At 51.0% G+C, this 21,989-nt stretch overlaps 1 protein-coding gene across 16 annotated transcripts; it reads right to left on the bottom strand.

Moving 5' to 3' along the window:
- Window positions 1-226: 226 nt before the first annotated feature.
- On the bottom strand, window positions 227-21,775 carry PNLDC1 (PARN like ribonuclease domain containing exonuclease 1). 16 transcript variants are annotated; one of them, XM_060167305.1, is made up of 20 exons: window positions 20,923-21,775; window positions 20,582-20,609; window positions 20,122-20,179; window positions 19,765-19,838; window positions 17,735-17,774; window positions 16,862-16,985; window positions 16,591-16,679; window positions 15,199-15,299; window positions 13,370-13,446; window positions 13,042-13,185; window positions 12,409-12,478; window positions 10,733-10,818; window positions 9,445-9,500; window positions 6,155-6,219; window positions 5,659-5,712; window positions 5,422-5,464; window positions 3,354-3,453; window positions 2,875-3,050; window positions 2,674-2,772; window positions 227-1,497 (listed from the first exon to the last, which is right to left on the bottom strand). In XM_060167305.1, the coding sequence occupies exons 5-20, from the start codon at window positions 17,764-17,766 to the stop codon at window positions 1,434-1,436; spliced, it is 1,380 nt and encodes a 459-aa protein (XP_060023288.1). In that variant the 5' UTR covers window positions 17,767-17,774; window positions 19,765-19,838; window positions 20,122-20,179; window positions 20,582-20,609; window positions 20,923-21,775; the 3' UTR covers window positions 227-1,433. The 16 variants fall into 16 exon arrangements, 9 of the variants coding, with proteins under 9 accessions (XP_060023288.1, XP_060023286.1, XP_060023282.1 ...); XM_060167303.1 differs by having other exon boundaries at window positions 20,499-20,609; XM_060167299.1 differs by lacking the exon at window positions 20,923-21,775 and having other exon boundaries at window positions 20,582-20,667.
- Between the last annotated feature and the right edge of the window lie 214 nt (window positions 21,776-21,989).

Consider the following 21,989-nt stretch of genomic DNA (forward strand, 5'->3'; position numbering starts at 1 on the left):
CCTCCGACCATGCGCACGCAGGGAACCTCAGGGGAAGTCGGTAGACAGAATCCGATCCCAGTCATGGGCTTTCAGCAGCTCAGATGTCACCCCCACCCGCCTCCTCGGGGAGGGACAGTGGACGGTGCGGTCAGTCAGAGTCCCTGTGGGTGGACGGCAGGATGCTACCAACAGCACGGAGGCCCCGCTGAGCGTGCACGTAGCAGGGACTCGAGAACAACCTATGAACAGTTTAAGAGTTTAATGAATAAATGAATAATGTCTGATAAAATTACAATAGGGTCTCTCGCCCCAGAACGAAGACAGCTCAGTGTTCAGGCCCTGCCCCAACCCCGGGAAGTCAAAATGGTCACCGTATACGCTCAGCTGAGAAGCCCGTTTTCACTTTTCAGGTTTGCTTACTTAATGCAGGGCTCACATCCATGAGATGGGGCCCCAAAAGCCCACCAAAAAGTCCCCCCCCCCAAAAAAAAAAACTTTTCCTTAGCGTACACAAAGGAACATCCAATGGGAAGACAGACAAAACAACAATCCCACTAGGAGGCTGTTTGGACCAACGGGTAAGACCTCCCTCCCCTCACCGAGAGCAGGGTTTCACTGGTCTGACCACAAGAGCTGCCCCGAGCATCACAGGGACAGCAGCCCATCGGTCGCCGTGTCACTCACACCCCAGGACAGGCGTGTGACGTCTGGGGTGGCTCCCAAACTCTCCTTCTGGGTGGCTGCCAGTACTAACACTTCTGTTTTATACAGAAAAAACTTCTTCCACAAGGAATTTAAGAAGGCTCTGCTGAATCCTTAAGTTCAAGGCTGAACACACAGCCCAGCCAAGTTCAACCCCTCACAGAGAAGAGCTCCTGACGAAGCCGAGTGAAGGGCCCGCACTGCCCAGGAAAGAAAACCATCCGCTTCTACCTCGATCTCAGGGTTCATACCTGCGGTACAAGCCACTTTGTTTTTAAGGTGAGCTGCTTCATGGTTTATGGCAGTTACCCAAAACATGGACCAACACCGGCGCCCATGACACCTGGTTTTATTTTTCCCTTTACTAAAGCTTCGGCCGTTTCTCAGGCCTAAACCCCTGCCTATCAGCTATTGCTTTCTCTCTCAGCAATAACGGAGTCTTCTGCCCACCTGGTGTCCAGCTCTTATCGTCCCAGTTGTCCGTTCAGAAGACACTCTGGAACATTAGCTCAAATTCCCAGAGGTGTGGCTTCTCCCCGGTCATTTATAGAAAGAAAAGTTTTGGCCACACACAAAGGATTTATCATTGATAATATTTACAGAATTTCACATTCAACACATAACAAAACTCCTCGTAAGGACCGCGCAGATCCACATGCAAGTAGGATGTGATTTGAACAAAAGAAGCCGGGACGGCAGCCCCGGGATCGCACGGAGACAGGACGGGACTGCAGGCGGCCTTGCTGCGCTCAGGGGCGAGCTCCTCCCAGGAGAAACGCGATAAAGGCCCAGGTGGTGACTACGCCACAGACCCTGCAAGACAATGACACCGGTCAGCGGCCTGGGTGGCGCGGGAGGCCCCGCGTGCGCCCAGCAGGTGTGAGAGCACCGGTGCAGGCTGGCCCCTCTTCTTTCCCGGCTACGTTCGCCTGGGTGTTATTTCCTTTCCATCCCTCTCCCGGCGCCAACATTCTCTCGAGGCTACAATGGCTCTGGGACACAGAGGGCACCTTTCCCACTGATTTACGTTGGAAGTTGAGGGGGTGAAGACTGCCTAGCAGCCAAGCTTTCTTCTTCAACGATGTGGTTTTCGACGGGTCTGGCTCCTAACAGGAAACCAAAATCCTTCAAGCTCATTTAACAGCAGCTCTGTCTTCCCAGCGGCTCAGACCAAAAACACCGGGTTTAAACTTGACCCTGCTCCCGTCTGTCTGATCCCACCTTCGGCACCCCCGACTCCCCTGACCTGCCACCAAGCGGTCCAAGCCGCAGCCGCACAGTGTGACCAGGTGACCTGGCTTCCTGACGTCCCCCTGCCCTGTGTCCCCCAACGTCTCCACGCAGAGCCCTGCGCCACTGAACCTCCGGCGGCCGACCCAGCTTCTCCCGCAGTCCCCAGCCGCGCCCTCTGCTGGCCGCAACCCGCCGGCTTCCGTAGCCTTGCCTGCTGCTCCTTGTTTCGTCTGGTAGCTTTGTCACTGCCCCTCCACACGCCAGGAGCACCGCGCCCCCAAGAGGGCCCCTCCCCGCTGCCTCCTCTGCCTGGACACCGTCCCCCGCCCCGCGTCGCCGTGCCTGGCTCACTCCCCACCAGCGACACCCCCCACCCCCGCCCTGGGCCTTCTGTGAGGGCCCCATCTTCTTCTTTAAAGAGCAACCTGCCCCCAGGCCAGCCCTCACCCTGCTCGTTTCTAACACTTATCACCTAACAGACCGTGCAGGTCACTCGTTTATTACCCCCACTCCAGTGCGAGCTCCACGAGAACAGGGGGTTTTGTTTCACCCACGGATGAAGCCCTGGAACCTAGGACAGTGCCGAAGACAGCACGTGCTCGATCAACGTCTGCTGAGCGTCACTGAACGACGTTTGGTCCAGCGTGCTGGTCAACGACCCCTTGCCCAGCGCACGCCGGCTAGCGAGCTGTGCTCGACTCACACCCAGCTGGGACCACCGGCAAGTCCGAAGCAGCCTCAGTCCCGGTCACTTACTGTAACAGGCAGCTGACGTTTGGGGAGTGTCTCCAGTAGCGGTACACGGAGACCTGCAGGGTGGGGTGGCACCTGTACTCCCTCAGGATGCTCCGGGTGCTGCCGAAAGAAGGGCTCGGTCAGGCGCGCAAGCACCACAGCTGCTCGAGCGGCTGGAGTGGCTGCGGTTGGAGGGCGGGGGCTGAGAGCCGAGGCACCTACTCCTTAAACTTATTGGTCAGAAGCAGGAAGTGGCTCCCCACCAGTCTCCTGACGTCAAACTTGCAGAGGTTCTGAAACTCGCGGTAGACTTGCTGCTCGCTGACCCCGGGCCACCTCCTGACGGTGACAATGAGGATGGGAGGGCGGATACTGGGGTAATCTGGACCCGAAAAATTCTAGAAGACAGGGAGGAGAACAGATTTTCCACAGTTCCTACTGACTGACTACCTACCCAGCTGGAAAATCCTGCGAGAGAAACTAGGACAGGCCCTGCGAGCAGTGGGGAGGAGAGGAGAGGAGGAAGGAACGAGCGAGCTCACCTTGGCTCAGGCGGGAAAACACAGGAGACAGTCACAGGCTTAGTGGGGCATGAGCGCCCTCTCTGGCCGCGTTTGGTGGCCGTCAGCCACCTGATAGCCCCCAGAGCCCCAAGCTGCCTCCAGCCTCTGAATGGGGGGAGCAAAATGAAGTCTACTTACGATCTTGGGGACCCCGGCTCGGATAAGATTCACCTGGTTCACATAGGGAGCCAGCACGTCGAGGTACAGCGGGAAGGAGGGCTTGGGGATGGGAAGAACCCTACGAGGACAGAAAACCCCAAAGCCTTCAGGCCCACGGGGGGTGTCCCACGTCCTCGGCCGCAGCTGAGGCTCTGGTGACAACGGGCAAGGTGCTGCCCGAGACCCTCCTCCCTCCTCCCCTCACAGGCTCTGGGACTTCTGTTGACGGGCCTCCCCCACACGACCAGCGAGCTCTCACCACAGCCCGAGTCAAGGGAGAACTTCCAGGGGTCACCACCTGTTGGTGGCCGTCTGGTAAAGGCCCCTAGGCTCACCAACGTCAGCCACAGGCTCAGGGGATGAGCGAGGCCCCTGTTCAGAGGAAGGTCCACTCCATCGCCCCTCGACGAGACTGCAAATGGCCGTCCCTCGCCCCACAGCCTTGTCCTGACTCAGCCTCGCCTCCACCCAGACACCACCACGTACCTGAGCACAGGCCCGCAAGAAAGCACAGCCCTTGGCACCAGGCAGGCCTGGCTGCTACGGAGCTTCTCTAAACCTAGGAGGGTTTCTAGGTTTTGAGGATTAAAAGAAATTGGGGCTTCCCTGGTGGCGCAGTGGTTAAGAATCCACCTGCCAATGCAGGGGACACGTGTTCGAGACCTGGTCCGGGAAGATCCCACATGCTGCGGAGCAACTAAGCCCGTGCGCCACAACTACTGAGCCTGCGCTCTAGAGCCCACGAGCCACAACTACTGAGCCCGTGCACCTAGAGCCCGTGCTCCGCAACAAGAGAAGCCACCGCAATGAGAAGCCCGTGCACCGCAACGAAGAGAAGCCCCCCGCTCGCCGCAACTAAAGAAAGCGCGTGCACAGCAACGAAGACCCAACGCAGCCAAAAATAAATAAATTAATTTAAAAATTTTTTTTAATTAAAAAAAAGAAATTAAGAACACAAGGTCCAGGTACTAAGGCACCAACAGGCTCCACTGTCTCAGCTGCCCTCACAGTCAGAGCACAGGGAAGAAGGAGACGGGGGCGGGGGTTTCTTACTGAAGCTATAAGCCTTACATCAATGTGTCATAGGTTATTTCTGTGTATAATACCCTTTACCAAAAGAGACAAATTAGGCAGTACCCACATTAACAGGGTAGAGTCTGAAGATGTTTAAGTCAGTCCCAAAGAACACAGTTTTGATCAGCTCCTTCCCCTGGCCTGCTAAATCCTACTTTTATTTTTTAAAAAAAAATACCCTCTTGAATTTATGGCACGAAGTGTCTCATGTTGGATTTTTTTGTTTGTTTCTGTTACTTGATTTGGGCCGTGCTGCACAGCATGTGGGATCTTAGTTCCCCAACCAGGGATCGAACCCGTGCCCCCTGCATTGGAAGCACAGAGTCTCAACCACTGGACCGCCAGGGAAGTCCCTAAATCCTACTTAACACATGTACGCAGCAAGGATGTGCCACAGAATGCACTGTTCACGTGTGCAGCTGTTCCCTACGAGCCCAGCACCGCAGGCATCCAGGACGGCGACGCCCTGAGAAAGTGCGTTTAAGATTGCAATTTGAGGCTTTAAGAACCTTTCCCCTGTGTGCCTTATTCCAAGTCACTGCCCTTCTCCCCAGCCTGACTGTGTGAACCCCGAGGACGGATCATTTGTTGGCCTATATGCTTTGCCCTCCTACCTCACTGCAGTTTACTAGACACGAGGAAACAGGAGGGTAACAGACGGAGCAAGCATACCGCCCCGGGAACACTGGGGCGGGTGCGGAGCCCAAGCCTCACCCACTGTCTTGGCGTCCTGGCAGTGACTTTTCCCCAGGCCGACACAAGAGGCGGGGGGCCAGGACCAGCCCCAGGGTGGGAGGAAGGCTGGGAAAGGCTGCCTATGGAGGAGGGCTGCTTCCATAAATGTGTCATTTACACAACGACACTTGCATCCTCCTTCTTCGGGAGAGTGTGGGAGCCCTGAGGTCTTGGTTTACAGTGAGGGCTCAACAAATCCTGACCACTGATGAGATCACAGGATGAAGGGAACACTCACCCGTGCGCTCTCCACAGGAGCAAGTGGGCCACTTTCAAAAGAACTGGAAAAAAAGAAGCTGGAAATGTGACAGACATCAAGGCGCAATCTGATCGCTTTTTCAAAATATGCAAACTCAGGCCTTATTTCCACATGTGCCACCCACCTGGAAGTAAAGGCGGGGGCGGGGGATAGGGATGGCAGGGGATGACTGAAAATAAGACAGGGGTCTCCCTTTAAAAGGGCAGCAACTCTCACCTGATCCGCACAGGAAGGCATCGTATGCTGCTTCATGGGGATACTTTGTCTCAACTGAAGTGTTTTTCCAGAAGCAGGAGAGACGGTTAAGCAGCGATTAGAAGATTAGAACACAGCCCGGGAAAGGACTCTCCCCCAACCCCACCCCAGTTCCACACCCACGTCGGTTGTGCACACACAGCCAACTAGCGGTTGTTCCTGCAGAGACCACGCACCCTTCTCTCAGCCACACCCCACTGTGACCTAGCACCTCCCCACGGCAGCAAGAGCGCCCACGGGAGGTGGAAGCACAGGGCTTCCGGACAGACGGACGCCCCCGGGACCTCCGACGCCTTCTGGGACGGCTCCTTTCGATCGGGCGGTTATAATATGGACGCGGCACGGGAAAAGCCCCACCCGGCCCTCCCACACCTGCCACGTGGAGACCCGGCTTGAGCTCCAGCGCCTCAAAGCCGTGCCAGCCTCGGAGGAGCACAGCTCAGGCAAACATACGTACCGTATTTTTCACATTTGCTTGCGTGAATAATCACTGGCCCAGAATTCTTGGTGGGATTCAAGTCACTATTAGAGAAGAAAGATCGACAGAAAACGTTCGCTGACAATCCTTTCTCGTTCTCCCCTCATCCTCTTAACAAATAAAAATGTCCTCAGTACTGGGACTCCTTGAAAATCACAATGAAACACAGCTCTAATATAAAATAAGACAAACAAACAAAACAAAACACGGATCCAGGCATGGGCAGACAGGTCTTGGTAACCAGGCAACGGGACAGATGAAAGAACAGCAGGGCCAGAGGCTCCAACGGCGTCATTCTGAGCATTTACCAGGCGCAGGACCCCAGCCCGGGCATCAGGATCAACCCTGTGCTGGCTCTGCCCCCGGGAGCCTGCTGTTCGGCGCGTCCTAGAAATGCGACGCCTGAGGCGTGAGCAGTGCACGCCCGGCTATCGAGGGACAGGCCTTCGGGAGGGAAGGCTTCCTGAAGTCGGTGGTCCTACAGGAGAGTCCTGAACCCCAGGGACTCACCTGGTTGAGGAAATGGGGCAGCGCCAGACACTTCAAGCCAAGAGAAGAGCACGCAGAGACTGCGAGGGAGAGGGCGAAGCCCGCAGTGAAGGGCAGGGGCCGGGAAGGAGCTCGAACGTTACGGGGGGGCTTCAGGAACCGGAGGAAGGCTCTGACCAGAAAAATGGTTAAGTTCACATTTTTTTTTTTTTAATTATTTTATTTTATTTTATTTTAATTTTGGCTGTGTTGGGTCTTCGTTTCTGCACGAGGGCTTTCTCTAGTTGCGGCGAGCGGGGGCCACTCTTCATCGCGGTGCGCGGGCCTCTCACTACTGCGAGCTCTCTTGTCGGAGCACAGGCTCCAGACACGCAGGCTCAGCAGTTGTGGCTCACGGGCCTAGTTGCTCCGCGGCATGTGGCATCTTCCCATACCAGGGCTCGAACCCATGTCCCCTGCATTGGCAGGCAGATTCTCAACCACTGCGCCACCAGGGAAGCCCTAAGTTCACATTTTAAAAGATCACTCAAGTGGCAGCCCGGCAGATAAAAGTAGGTCAGGCCACCAGCTAACCGGGGAGGAGCTACTACCACCATTGGAATAAAAAATAAAGGCCTCAGGGAAGGCAATGCTCCTGGGGATGCAGAAAAAGGAACCGGTTTCCAGGACATCTAGGGAGTAAAACCAACAGGCCTTCACTAGAAGACGCTGGTGGCCCAGCTCTGGGTCTCCTTCCAGGTCTCAGCTCTGGCACGTGGGCGAACGCGGCTGGCATCAGACAGGGAAACCGTCCCTTCGTCTGTTTTCCAACAGAATCTATCGGTACCTCTCTACATGCTTCATATCTCTGAACCCTGATTTCCTCACGTGCTCCTAAGCCGCAAGGCGGCCATCGCTCTGGGGGCCTGCTCTCAAGGTGACTCACGAAGCTCGTGAGAGGCAAAGCTGGGATTTACACCCAGCAAGCCTCGATGCAGAGCCTGCGGACCGAAAACAAGGTTCTCTCTCACACCTGCACACGAGCCATCGGCACAGCGCCTGGCGCCGTCGGGATGTGGCAGAAGTTGCTCCAGACACGGAGCGGGTTTGACGGGCAGAGAGGCGGGCCAAGCAGAAGGCGCCCGCGGCCACGTGGTGCAGGAACAACCAGAAGGTGGTCAGGACGCGAGGAGTCTGGAGCCGCGGTGGCACAGACGTGGTGGTCGCCGAGGCTGGGGGGGGTGGATTCGGTCACCCAGGGGCACGGTAACGAGGAAGAAGAGGACAGTGGGGACCCTGGAAAGATGTAAGGGACCGAGTGGAAGAACGAGAGCCCGCAAGGAAGAGATTAAAACACTCACCAGAAAATAAGAGAAAGCCGGGAGAGGGCGCAACGGCAGGGAAGGGGGCCGAGGGGCCCAGGGTGTCAGACGCCAGACAGAAGTTAACACTGAGCACGAGCGCCTGCCACGCCCTGTCCCAAACGCCTGTGCGCATCTTCCCATCCGCTGGGCCCCGATACCCAGATCGAGTTCCGTGGAGGGGAGGCAACCTGACCTCAGCGGGCCCAGGAGAAGGCGAGGCCTCTGAAGAGGCCTGTTGTAGACAGAACAAGGACGGTGGTGGCAAGAGGGGAGACTGAGGGGAGCTTCACGTTTTCTGAGTTAGAAGAAAAGTGCTGATGCTGAGGGAGAGGCTGAGGACACGGCGGGGGTCAGGGGGGCACGAAGGGCAGGGAGGCTGCTGAGCGTTGGGAAGGTGCAGGGCCAGGAGGACGGACAGGCCCTGGGAGGGCAGCCCTTCGTGCCTTGGCCCCATACACAGTAGGCGTTCCCGTGTGCGGGCTGACGGGAGAGAGTGGCGAAGAGGTTAACACCGCGCAAGTGTCTGCAGGGGGCTGAGACACTCCCGCCTCTAGCCTCTTGTTTTCTTAGAAATGAAGGCCAGGAGGGCCGTGTGGGAAAGGAAGAGATGAAGCCTAAGGGGCCAGAGGAGACGATCACGTCGGAAATCACTGATGCCATGAGCTGAAAAGAGCATCTATGGGAGACTCAAGAGGCCAGTGCGGCTCCGGCCAGGCATCTTCAGGGGCCCCTGTGCCAGTGGCCGGATGACAGTGAGCCACAGAGACACAGCTTCTTTCCAAAAAGGTCCCACCTTCAACTGCTCCCGACGCCACCCTCTCCCCGCTCTGGTTTGCTGGTCCCCCCAGTTGGGGACAAAGGAGTGGGCAGAGAAGCCCCCATCCACTCCAGGCCTTCCAGGCAACACACTCCTGCCAGCACATGTCCACAGCGTGGCTGGGACATAAGGGAAGACAGGGTCGCTGTTCCTGTAGGAAGGGCAGGAACTCACCCGGTACTAGGACCGTTCACTCACTCCAGTGTTTAATGTGCACCTACTATGCCTCTCACTGCTGTAGGCCTGAGAGGAACATCAAGGTCCAAAAGAAGAACAAAATCTGTTCCCCTGGAGCTAATCACTCCAATAATCAAACAGATCACAGGAAAAATAAAACCCTGGCCAACAGAAAACACCAGATAATTAAACAGCTGTAGGTATTTGACCAGGCCCCTTCCCCTCCAGAAGGGGGTTTCGCAATCTCAGCACCAGTAACATTTGGGGCTGGAGAATTCTTTGGGTTGGGGGCTGTCCTGTGCATCCTGGCCTCTACTCACTAGGTACCCCTGAACTCTAACGACCAAAAACATCTCACTGTTGCCAAATGTGCCCTGGGGAGCAAAATCGCCCCAAGTGAGAACCCCTGATCTATAAGCAGCTCCGAAAAACAGCTTTCTTACCTGTTTAGGACTTCATAAACTTCTAAAAGACTTGAAACCCTTGGGAAATTCAGTTCCTATAATATGGAAAACAAATTAGGGAGAATAAGACATTTGTGGTTATGTTTACTATCTGCTTCGGGTATTATCACATGGCCATTAAAATGACCTGCAAAATGCAAACTCCTATAAACTCCTCTCTTTACATACACCTATATTTATTCCTTAATTCGGATGTCAGGGTACCTAGGGTCCTTGGGTTTTCTATAAGGGACCCGGCAACCCAGCCTAAGAAAACTGCCACAAACACATCCTTCAAAGACAAGTGTTTTAGGGGTTGAAAAACACAGGGCTCCAAGGCACAAGACTGCGGCCAAGGACACATTACGCAGGGCACTAGGTACTCTAAGGGACTGCCAGGTCACCAAGGCCTAGAGTTCACCTCATCTCACGTGCAGTGGAGACTGGTTTGCACTAGTTGCCTCAGATGAGCCCCCGCGTCCTTCCCGCTTCGCCCTAGAACTCCGTTCCGTGGAGATGGGCAGCGTCACAGAACACCGTCAGCTAGAAATACGTGAGGTACGAGTAATGCGTGTGTCTCTGGGCAAAGATGTACCAAGTAGCCCAGTGCCGTTTTTGTGGTTTCCTTACCGAACAGTTCATTCTGATCAGCTTAAAGCTTTATCTACAACACTGATCTGCCTCCCCTTGCTTGGTTCCTCAGTTTTAACTTCTAAACCAGCTGGGTGCTTCCGTCCTCCACACCACCTCAGCTGCAGAACAGAAGTCACCCGGCAGCTGTAGAAATGCCACTACCGGCCCCTCTACACCAGAGAAGCTGAAGGTGGGGTCTGGGTGCCCGTGTTTACCCTCCCAGGTGATTCTAATGTGTCTGGGTTGAAATCCCACGGCCCTAATGCTCAGTAAAGATAAAATTTTTCAAGTGGGATCCCTGCCCCCAACCCTGACGCTCTTTAAGCACGTTGCAAACACTCACCGTGTATACGCCAAGCTCTAGAACAAGTTGTTCTGCTGTGCTATCTAAATAAGCCCGTGAACTACACACCAGTAAGTCAAAACGTGAGAACGTGAACGAAGGAAAGAAAAATAAAAAATCACACATAAGCCAGCATCACTCAGAGGTGGCAGAATAAAAAAAGAAAACCAATACTGGCTGCAAAATATGAGCAAAGGGTTCAAGGAAACGTCCAAGGGACGCACGCTCTCGATCTTCTGAAAAGAACGAGAAAGCTAAGCGTTAGTGGGACAAACGGAGCTTTCCTTTCCCCAGAGCAGTTTAACTCATTACCTTCCAGATATCCTTGGCCACACTTTTGGTGTCAATGAGAACAGGAAATAGGTTGTGGATATTCACCTTAAATTCTTCATAGCTTTCTGAAGGGAGAGACCCAGACAGTCAGAAGTGAGTTCATTGGTAAAAATGGGAAGAAATTCTCCAGTCTAGCTTGTCACCAACACTGGCTAATAAAGCAAATAAAACAAAAGAGGAATTGAAAACATCCTTACTCCTAATCATCAAGGATTTCTGAATCTCAAACCAACCTGACATCACCATTTGTAACAGCAAAAGCTAAACGGTTTTCCTAAATTCAGGCCAACGTTAGTTAACGCAATTTGCAAAGTTCTAGCCAATGGAAAAGGGAGAACGAGGTATGACTGGAAAGGCAGATGTGAAGTCTGTAAATAACTGTTCAAAGAAAAATCCAGTAAGTTAAAAATTATAAGTGGCTTGATAAAAATTACCTATTAATTCACGTATTTATCAAAATTATACCTGCATATAGTTGTCTGCAAAACAAACCAACCCAAACCCCTCTGCTAGCCCTCTTCTCACTGCCCTCCCATTTCCTATTGCCCAAAGGCAACGACCTTCAATTTTTTCTTTCGGAGTTTATTCCCACATCTCTAAATAACACGCTTACGCTGCTCGGTGATTTCCCGGTTTGGGGCCCTCACTAACTGTTGACTCCCACGAGGTAAGAAAATAATCACCCCTTCTACCTCGTACGCCTCACCGTTGAGAGCACCTGCGCGTTACTCACCAAGGGGCCAGGTGGTCTCCTCCAATGACTTCCTTTCTGGCACAGCTTTTGTTCCAGCAATTTTTTTGTTTGGTTGTTTGCTTAGTCTTTTGGTGAGTGATTATCTTACCCTTAATTCTCCCCAAGTTCTCTCAAGATGCTCAAACTGAGGTGTTTTTTTTTTTTATCAATTCATTTCCTAGAGAACTCTCTCCTAGAACCTTCTCACCCCTTTCAATCTACACTGGTGTTCTCAGTACATCGTTAGTTCATTTAATCCCCAAACAACTCTGATATCCATACTGTTGATATCATTTCCCCCGTTTTACAGACATGGAAACAGAACAGGCACGTTTCAGTAACTTGCTTGAGATCGCACATAACAATGGTGGGATGAGGCCTCAACATGACATCTGAATGCGTGCTTTTAACTGCTGTGTCACACTTCTGTGTGTCCAATGGCATCAGTCATGGAAAAGACTGGGACAGGCATAAGTCAGTACAACGTGGCCATTAAATGATTTTAGGTTAATGACATAAACAAATGCTTTTGGCAAGTGAAAAAAAGCCAAAATCAAAATCATATACGCAGTGTGGTCAAAAGCCACAACAGAGGGAAAAGCAAAAAGTGTCAGGATTATAGCTGTGATTACACGTCCCCTGCCCGTCTCTGATTTTGCTAAGTCTTATGCAATACGACCGAACAACTTCCGTAACAGGGGGGAAGAGTATCAATTCAAACGTAAGTTTTTCTCCTGGAGAAAGTCCCCCAGCTCCAGGAAAATGGTAACAGGCACAGATGTATGCGACCTCTCCGGAAACCTGTGAGGCCCTGGGGATGGCTGTGTGTGTAGGGGCTCCCTCAGGGGCACGATTCTGGGCCAATCCCCTTGCCAGATGGCAAGCTAAGATCAGGGGAAGGAGAAGGATGGTCTGTCCCTACCTGGGAGAGGTCTGAAGAACTTCTCATGGAGATGCAGCAGATCCATCATCATATTATGTCCCACTAAGGGCTACTTGGAAGAAATCGACAGGTGAGAGAAATGAAATTTTAAAAATAAAACAGACACCATAGACTAACTGCTGTCTCCGGCAAAGGGTGTAGCTTTAGAACCCACTGCATTCTGACGACATGGTAATCCCATCCCCACCTGCATTCCACTCCCATGAAAGGTAGCCTGACTGCTTTAAGGCCAGAAAAGCAAAGCAGCGAGTCAGAGGGACTCGAGGCCTGGGCTGCACTGGGAATCTAAGCTGTGAAGCAGACATGTGCAGTCCCCAAGTAGTTTTAGGTCAATTAGTATTGAAATGCCCATGTGTCTGAAAGGAGCAAAGAACTAGTAATATTTCATAGGGACAGTCTTTCCCCAAATTAATCTGTCATGATTTTGTGAAAGCAAGGTTAGATCCATAAAGCCGGTTAACAAAAAGGAAGTCACTTATCTTAAGGAATCTTAAGGACCCATTGAAGAACCCTTTTAGTTGAAGGACCCTTTAGTTGAAGGACCCATTAGTACCTACAGCCAAAATTACAAAAGACTGCTAAAGACCAAGGAAAGAGATATTATTTCCCTACCTTCTGGGCTTTCACCAGCATCTGGAAAAACACAGAAAAACCCCTCGCAGAGAGAAGAATCTTCTCCTGCCAACAGCTTTCTCGATCGCAAGAGGTGTTCTCAAGATACCAGCGATGCCGTTTACTCACTTTCTTCACTGTCACCTGAAAGGAGAAGTAGAGACAAGGTCCCCGTATCCTGGGTTCCTGGGAATGGGGCCAAAAAAGTGGTCCTTCATCTCAAAAGGCGGGGGGGGGGAGAAGAAGCCTTTCACAGAGGCCAGATTTGGCCAAACGAGAGAGAAATGATAGAGCCACCGAGGCTGCCCCCCTCCAGGTGGGAACTCACCCCCTGGCCTCTCATCACCGTCCAGATGTCGGGGAGGGCCTTCCTCAGCACAAGCTGGACCTCGAAGGCCTGGAAGCCTGCAGCAAGGAAACAAGACTTGTACAGAACCACTGCAGACCCTGGAACGGCAGTCCACCCTCCCCTCAAGAGAAGCCCGAGAGGAAAAGCGGCTGAGAGATGGACGGATCAAGTGGAAAGACAGCTCTTAGGTATGCGCAAGCCCACAAGGCCAAGCGACAGGGATGGCACGGCACGATCTAGGGCAGCTTTCTTGAAGTTTCTGATCTCGGGGCCACTCTTAAATTGAGGACCCCAAAGAGTCTTTGTGTGTGGGGGGGTACGGGTCTTGATATTCATCATGTTAGAGATTAAAACTATACATGAAATTCAAAATCACCAAGTTTTAAAAATAATAAACCCATTACACTTTTGCCCATGATTTTGTAACATCATGTGGTGACTATTTGGAGAGCGCTGGTTTCCTGAGTGATACACATCGTCCAAGTGTTCACATATCATACAATACCATCAAAAGGCACTTGTACGTATGGCCACTGAGCTCATTAGAAAGGTCTCATAAAGTTGTCAAGCTTATGGTGACAGATGCAAGCTTTCCAAAATTCCAGTCTTTTATCGAAAGCTCAAATTTCATCTCTAGCAAATACTGTGAGTGAGTCTCCCTGAAGACAAGGCTTACTTTTTTCACTTGAGAAAGTGATTGAAAATACCCACATTGAAACAACCAGTCAGTTCCTTCAAGTAAAAATTATATTCCTTAAGGGAATTCCCTGGCAGTTCAGTGGTTAGGACTCAGCGTTTTCACTGGCGAGGGAGGGCCTGGCGTTCAATCCCTGGTCGGGGAACTAAGATCCCACAAGCCATGCGGCATGGCCCAAAAAAAAAAAATATATATATATATATTTATATATACATATATATATTTATATATACATATACCCACATACACACACACACACATATATATGCCTTTAAATAAATAAGTAAATAAAAGGGAGCTAATTCAGCTCTCAACACAAAAACCTGCACAAGTGCTTTTGCTCAAGACAACCACTGTACTTCGGTAGCAGCAGCAATGTTTCATGAACATTTATTTTTTCTGTACTTATTTTGATACACAGAATATTTTAAAAGATGAGCAATCAAATGTTGAGATTTAATAAAATTAATAATTATTATTTCACTAAAAAGAATTATTTCACTGAATTCCAAGTAAAACTGGAATTTTTAAAAACTGGAAGCAGTAACAAAGAATACGACTACCAGCGTGGTCGGATGCGCCTCCCTTCGCCTGTGCTGGGGCGCCAGCCGCTCTGCCCACCGCTGCTGCAGGACCATCAGTGCAAACGGCACAGTGGTAATGGCAAGCGATAGCCGAGTGATATTCTGACAAGAGTTATGACCTTGTGAACCCCTTGCAAAGGGTCTCAGAGACCCCTGGGGTCCACCGACCAGGGCTGAGAACTGCTATTCTAGGGCAGGTTCATTGTGATCCCACATTGTCCCGTTGGGGGAAATTCAGAGAAATTCAGAGATTAACAACAGTAAAGCAAGAGTCCACAGGGCACCAAGGATTGGCACCAAGGATGGCTCTGAATGGAACTTCACTCCCTCAACCTTAAAATTCAGAATCGGTTGAAAACCCTTCAACCTCCGAATTGAGGTCAGGGCTCTATCTAACCACAAGGACCATGTGTCTGCTGAGCTGCCGCCCAGGACCCACCAGGGGAGAAGGGATGTTCCCCCACCCTCCAGCACGTGACAGCGGCCGGTTCCACAGCTCCCAGGCCGGGGAGCTACCTCCTGCCTACCGGTGATACCAGGGAGGGTCATCCAGTCGCCTTCCTCTGCCAGGTCCAGCCAGCGCGTCACCTCGTCAATCACCACCTTGATTTGGTCTTTATCCAGAGAACTGAAAATGGGCACAGTGAAGCGGGAATGCTGGGGAAGACCACAGAACCACGAGACAGCGCTAACGTGGGGGAGGCTTCTGAAGGCTCCCGTTATAACACTGTGATCTCGGCAAGAAAATGGACCCCAAAGAGACCACTTCTTTTCTGAGTCTTGTTTTGCGACAGGAAGCCAATCACTTGGCCTCTACCCTCTGGTCTGTCCTCAGGAGCCCTTCTGCCCCTCCCTCGGACGGGCCTATGGGCAGGAGGACGCTGGGATGCAGCCCACACTGAACAACACCATCAGCCCTATCTTCTCAATTCTGCTCTCAAAAGTGAAAAAGCACCATCTGCTGAAGCATGGAAAAGACAGCAACTTTGGTAAGTACACCTTCTCCTGCGTTAGAAATATAAGGACATGATGTTATGTTGAGAAAAGGAAAGACTTTTCTCCAACACTTGAAGATAACAGAAGATTAAAAATTCAATTTGTTTTTCCCTTCCAAAAGGTATTTTTATATAAAACCACAAACAGACATTAAAAAAAAAAATTCCCGCATTACATAATTATCTGGACCAGATAATCGTAACATTCCAGAACTAAAAGCTGTCTAATTTAACCCCTTCTTGAGACAGGCAAAGAGTCTCAAGCTCAAAGAGCTTAGAGGACTGGTTCAAAACCAGAAAGCTAGCGGACAGCAGGGCCTGTGTGGGCCCGGGCGGCCTGCTCCTTCTAGCACACCACGCGGCTGTGCAGGCCTGGCCCCAGCCCTACAGTACAACTGGGTTTCAAGTACAACAAGAGGCACTGGAGGCCAAAGAAAAAAGGCAGAGATCCTGCCCTGGGGAACACAGCAGCATCAGGCACGTGGGGCAACGTGCCCAAGCCAAGGCATGTGACTACCTGGTCAAGGCTACCTGTGATTTACCTTGAAAAATCCCTAAGATCACGTGGGAGGCCAACATAACATCTCACAGGGAGGCCAACAGAGCCATCTTCCCCTCCAGCCCTGGAATGGGGTGCCTGCCTCTTTGAGTACCAAATTAACAGTCAGTTCTTTCTCCCCTTCATTGTTAAACACTAAAATCACACGCGACACAGCGAGAGATTTCTTATCTCAGGCCTGAGAACCGTATCACCAGCACTTCAGGCTGTTGCGTTTGACTGAGCGTGAGTCCAGGAAGCTATGCCAGCTAAAGGTGATGGTGTGAGGTCAGCCTGTCCTGGAGACAGCACGTCTACGCACAGGAAAGCCAGAAACACACCAGCAGCAAAGAAACCCACAAAGCACCCGGAGAAGCAGGCCTTACCTGCGAACTCTCCAGTTCCCAGTCAGGATGCTGTGTTTAATTTTCTTCTCCTGTTCTTCGTTCATATATGGGATTCCATTCTTGAGAAACTGAAGAAAGGAACAGACAAGGAAACTAGTCAGAGGCATCCTCTGTGCTGGCAGCAGAGTGGAAAGAAACCTTCCTTGTCCGCGTTTTGAGGACAAGTCAGAAAGGGGACAGGAAATGGATTCAGACCAGGTGGGCTAGATAGCCTTTCAACCCTTCCTGGTCCCCTCCTCCAGTGCTGTACCTTGTTATAATCGAAGCCATGCTCATTCAAAAACTGAACACTAGAAGCCTGGAAAGAGAACTCTGAATCCAAAATCCCAAACGTTGTAGGGAAGAGAAAGAAGTTACACGAATGGGCTTCATACCTAGAAAAAAAATACACATAAGGAGAAAAAGACGAAAACCAGTTTTAGAATTCTGGCTCACACCACAGGCTTCGGAGTGGGCTCTTCCCTCCACTTGAGAAGTACAGTTGACCCCTGAACAACACGGCGGTTAGGGGCGCCCTCCGTTCATGCAGTCAAAATCCGCGTATAATTTACAGCCTGCCCTGTGTCTACACATGGGTACCGTCATTTTAGTGAAAAAAATCTGAGTATAAGTGGACCCATGCAGCTCAAACCCCGTGTTGTTCAAGGGTCCACTGTACTTGAATGTCAGCTATATCTCAAGCACTATGACTGGCATGGGGGTGGCCAATGAAAAAAGGCAGAGATCCTGCCCCTGGGGAACAAAGTCTGACGCCCTATTTGAGACAGTGGGGCTGCCATTCAGCATCCTTTCTGACTGCTGCCGCCTGGGAGGTACATCACCTTCATTATAACACTGTTAATTGCAATCCTGAAGGCACACACAGGAGACAAGGAAATGGGGAAAGGAGCACCAAAGGTACAGGGGTGCTGGGAAAGGCCCCCAGAGATGGTGCTGCTTTGAGCGACCTGAAGGACCAGCGGGCATCGGCAGGGGAGGGGGGTGGCGGGCACAGAAGCCGGAGGGTCTACAGAGCACCCGGGGCCAAAGCGCTTCAGAGCCTGACGCAGAATTTGAAGGGGGAGCAGGTGGAGAAGGTAAGTGCGCAAGAGCCATGTGTTTTGCCAAAGGTCTTTATACATACTTGTTTGACTCGCCTTCAATACTGGAAAACATAGACAATCCTAGAAGAATGATGGTAGAGAGAATGAATACCGAAAGAAAAGCTACCAGAAGTTAACTACAGAAAAACTTCTGAACAGTACTTTGCACCCAAAGTTATTGTACGAGCTTTAGGATAACTTCTAAAAAAGAAAGAAATGAAGAGAAGAGTCAAAACATGAGAACTGTCAAATTGTCATTCACACGGAGATTACTGAAATATAATCGTGAATGGCTGTTCAAACACAGAATGTTAAAATGACACTTTTATGGTTTTAAAACCAGTAAGAGGAAACACTAAGGAAAAAAAAGAGAAAAAAGGGATAATAAAAGAAAAAAAAGAGAAAACACTAAGATCTATGAAGATGTATACATTTAATTGCTTTAGAATGTCTGTACCGCTAAAAAGACCACACACAAAGTGAAAAACACTTTGAAGTGGGGAAAAACAAAACAAACGCATCTACGTGCTGTTTCCCATACTTTCAAAGAGGTCTCACAATTAAGAAAAACAATCACAACAGAATAATAGCAAAGGACAAGGACACAGAGCAAAACACACACATACACATACACACACACACACACACACACACACACGGGTGTTCACCATCATTCACAGGAAAAGAATCAGTAAAATGTCTCATGACCTGTTTTTTAAATAAAATTTTATTGAAATACAGCTATGCTCATTCATTTGTGTATTAACTACAGCTGATTTCTCATTAACAAGGGTAGCACTGAGTAGTTGTAACAGAGACAGTATGGCCTGCAAAACCTAAAATATTTAGTTTAGCCCTTTACAGAAACAGTTTGTTGATCCTGTATTAAAAATGTAAATCAGAACGGTAATTTTAGATCATTTTTCCTCTACGAGGTGGGCAAAAAATTAAGACTGGTAATACTCAGTGTGAGTGAGGGAAACAGACACATTCCCTGTTAGTGTAAGTCTCTGTAAACTTCTCAGATGGTTGGTAGGAAGAGCAATAGTTAGACAACAAATCAATACTTTAATGCACATACTCCACTGCTACAAGTATACCAAACACATACATTCACAAATACACAGTAACATATAAACACTAAGACAGTCAATGCAGCCCTGTTTCATCACATACAAATGGTAACTAAAGTACTCATCATTAGGAGAGGGAGCCAACAGATACATTCAGTTTGGAGTGCTATGCATCCGTTAGAAACGAACAGGAGGGCTTCTCTGGTGGCGCAGTGGTTGAGAGTCCGCCTGCCGATGCAGGGGACATGGGTTCATGCCCCGGTCCGGGAAGATCCCACATGCCGCGGAGCGGCTGGGCCCGTGAGCCATGGCTGCTGAGCCTGAGCGTCCGGAGCCTGTGCTCGCAACAGGAGAGGCCACAACAGTGAGAGGCCCGCATACCGCAAAAAAAAAAAAAAAAAAAACGAACAGGAAATCTGTATAAGCTGATATAGAAAGATCTCTAAACCCCAGTCGTGGGGAAGAAAAAAAACGATGCAGAACAACATGTTTATAGTATGATCTTGTATATGATTTTTCTTTAAAGAAAACATACAAATTTTTCCCTGAAAGATGGTACAAGATCCTTAATGTTGATTTAGGCATGGAGATCACGTTTCTGCTTATTCTGAAGTGTTAGGTCTCGCAGGCATGACATGGCCAAAAACCAAATGAGCACGCAAAACGATAGCCAGTATCTCACAAAGGCGCCAAAACTGTTTTCCCAGTAGGAAACACAAAGACAATTTTAAAAAAGGAAGAGGGCTTCCCTGGTGGCGCAGTGGTTGGGGGTCCACCTCAGGGGGTGCGGGTTCGTGCCCCGGTCCGGGAGGATCCCACGTGCTGCGGAGCGGCTGGGACCGTGAGCCGTGGCCGCTGGGCCTGTGCATCTGGGGCCCGTGCTCCGCGGCGGGAGAGGCCGCAGCGGTGAGAGGCCCGGGCACGGCAAAAAAAAAAAAAAAAAGGAAGAAAGTCTCTATTTCAGTAACTTATAAGAAACAGCGGAAGATTAGACTCACCAATCTGACAGACGGTGAACTGCTGAACACTCTGACGGGTCTTGAGATACCACTCTGATGGCAAGTCAAACAGACTGTGAAAAAACAGGCATCTCAGCGCAGAGGCCAGCAAGGCAGCACAGCCTCCATGCTGGATCAGCACGTCTCAACCAGGCGCAGCACTTTCCTTGTTACAACTAGAGAACCAGCGTTTCGTGGACAAGGGCCAGGTCCCCAAACCCCACACAAAATGCTGTCCTGCCCGCCCAATGCCAACAGGGTGCCTGTCGGGAAACAATGCTGGCCGGCCAGGGTGTCGTCCAGGAGCGCGCGGCCGACAACCTCTCCAGCTCAGCTCTAAGGCAGTTTTAGCTTTACCTGATCTGCTGGGGCCCGGACGGGTTAGAACGAAGGCCAGTGAACTCTATGTCTAGACCTGCAGGGGAGGCAAGAAAGACAAGAGTCCCCAGGCGCAGGCCATCGCAAGGCTCTTTGTGCTGTAAACGCTGCTGGTGGTAAAAGTTCTGGCTCACCTTCTTGCTGCTCAAGAGGCCAGGAGAGGTCAAGAAGGGAGAACAGAGGAAGCCAAAGCAAGGACAATCCAGGCCACCCCGTTCCACCTGGACCAAACTGGGGCCAAGGCTGTACCTGCTGCCTAACATGCCCCCCCAGGCCCGAGAAGGCACACACCCTGTCCTTCGGAGGGGCCCTGTTTGAGCCTCCTGCAGCCTGGCAACCACCCAGCCGGGCCTCACCTCTCCGCCCTCTGCCGTCCGAACCACACCCTCCCGCTGGCCAGGGGGCTGCGGCGACGAGGCCCGGAATCCCGGCGCCTTACCCACGAAGTCCGCGCCCAGGACGAGCTCCTGCAACAGAGGGAGGCTCTGCTCGAACTCATCGGCGCCCACGTCCATGGCCACGCAGCTCCGCCGAGGGCGCCCAGTGCGGCCACGTGCTGCCACGCGCTTCCGCCGCGCCGCCGTCTTAAAGGGCTCGCAGCGGGGAAAACCGCTGCCCCAGCACACCGCCACCAGCCCCGCCACCAGCCCCGGGGGCCTCTGACAGGCGGAGGGCGGCGCCGGCCACCTGCCCACCCACGGGCGTTTGATCTTACACTCGGGCCCCTACGGTGAAGGGAAGCTTAGTTAGACTCCGCCCTGGCGCTCAAAGGCCATTTACCTTGCTCCGCAGCAATTTCTTCGCAATCCCTACAAGGGGAGAATATCATTTAGGTAGAATGTGAAGAGGAATGGTAGGAAAAAGAAGAGCCTGAGACAGTAGGAACGGACCAGTAAACAGCACCTGAAGGAACTGCAGTAGATCAGGTACTGCAGCTACGGTGCAGGGATAGAGGGACCGCATCTTGTCGGTTTTCCAAATCCGCACTTCTTCCCAACTTGGCCATCGCCGCCAACATGGGTCTGTCCCATCTCCTCCCCAACAACCCGCCTTCTCCCTCTCTATTTTGCATCACTGCTGCCTTTGTAATACCTTGCATCAAACTTGCCACACAAAGCCTCAAAAATTGCCCATCAAACTGAAGTTCTTGGTACAGAGATGATCTACATCATACGCCTAGAAAAAATCCCTACCTATGGCGTCCCTTACAGGTGAACCCTATTTTTGTCACTGTCAATTTCCAAAGCCACACTACTCCAGTCCGTGGTCTCCTTTGCATCCTCCCCTGAATTCTAGACTTGTCTGAACAGCCTTCTAGGACTGTGGTCTTCAAAGTGAGATGCTCCAATCTTTAAGAAGAGGGAAGAAAATATTAGAACTACACTATGTATTTGTAAATGTGTCCACTGGGGTATCTTTTGATCAAAAGGGGACTACTAAGCCATTGCACTCTGAAGGCCTCTTAGAGTGAATCAAACTTTAAAAAAATGTTGGTGCATACGTATTTCTTGTTAAAATAATAATACACTGAATACTTAGATTAACAGTATTGATGTTATTTCACTTCTGTATAAATATACAATTGAGAGTACACATTTCAAATGTGGGGGGAAATGCTCTAGAAGCCACTTTAACTGCTTACTGGTTCTTCCTCTTCGCATTTGTCTTAAATAGCCAAAATCAGTTAACACCTTACTTTGATTTAGCCACTCATTTAAGAGACCCGCCGTGATTCCCATCTACCCCACTTCAATTTTAAATTAACCTGAATGTACTTCAAGCTTCATCTCCTACCTAACAAATTTTCACTTGATGGCAAACTTAGCATACACTAACCCTGTCCATTT

This window comes from Lagenorhynchus albirostris, chromosome 12, assembly GCF_949774975.1.
Source record: "Lagenorhynchus albirostris chromosome 12, mLagAlb1.1, whole genome shotgun sequence".
Classification (NCBI taxonomy): domain Eukaryota; kingdom Metazoa; phylum Chordata; class Mammalia; order Artiodactyla; family Delphinidae; genus Lagenorhynchus; species Lagenorhynchus albirostris.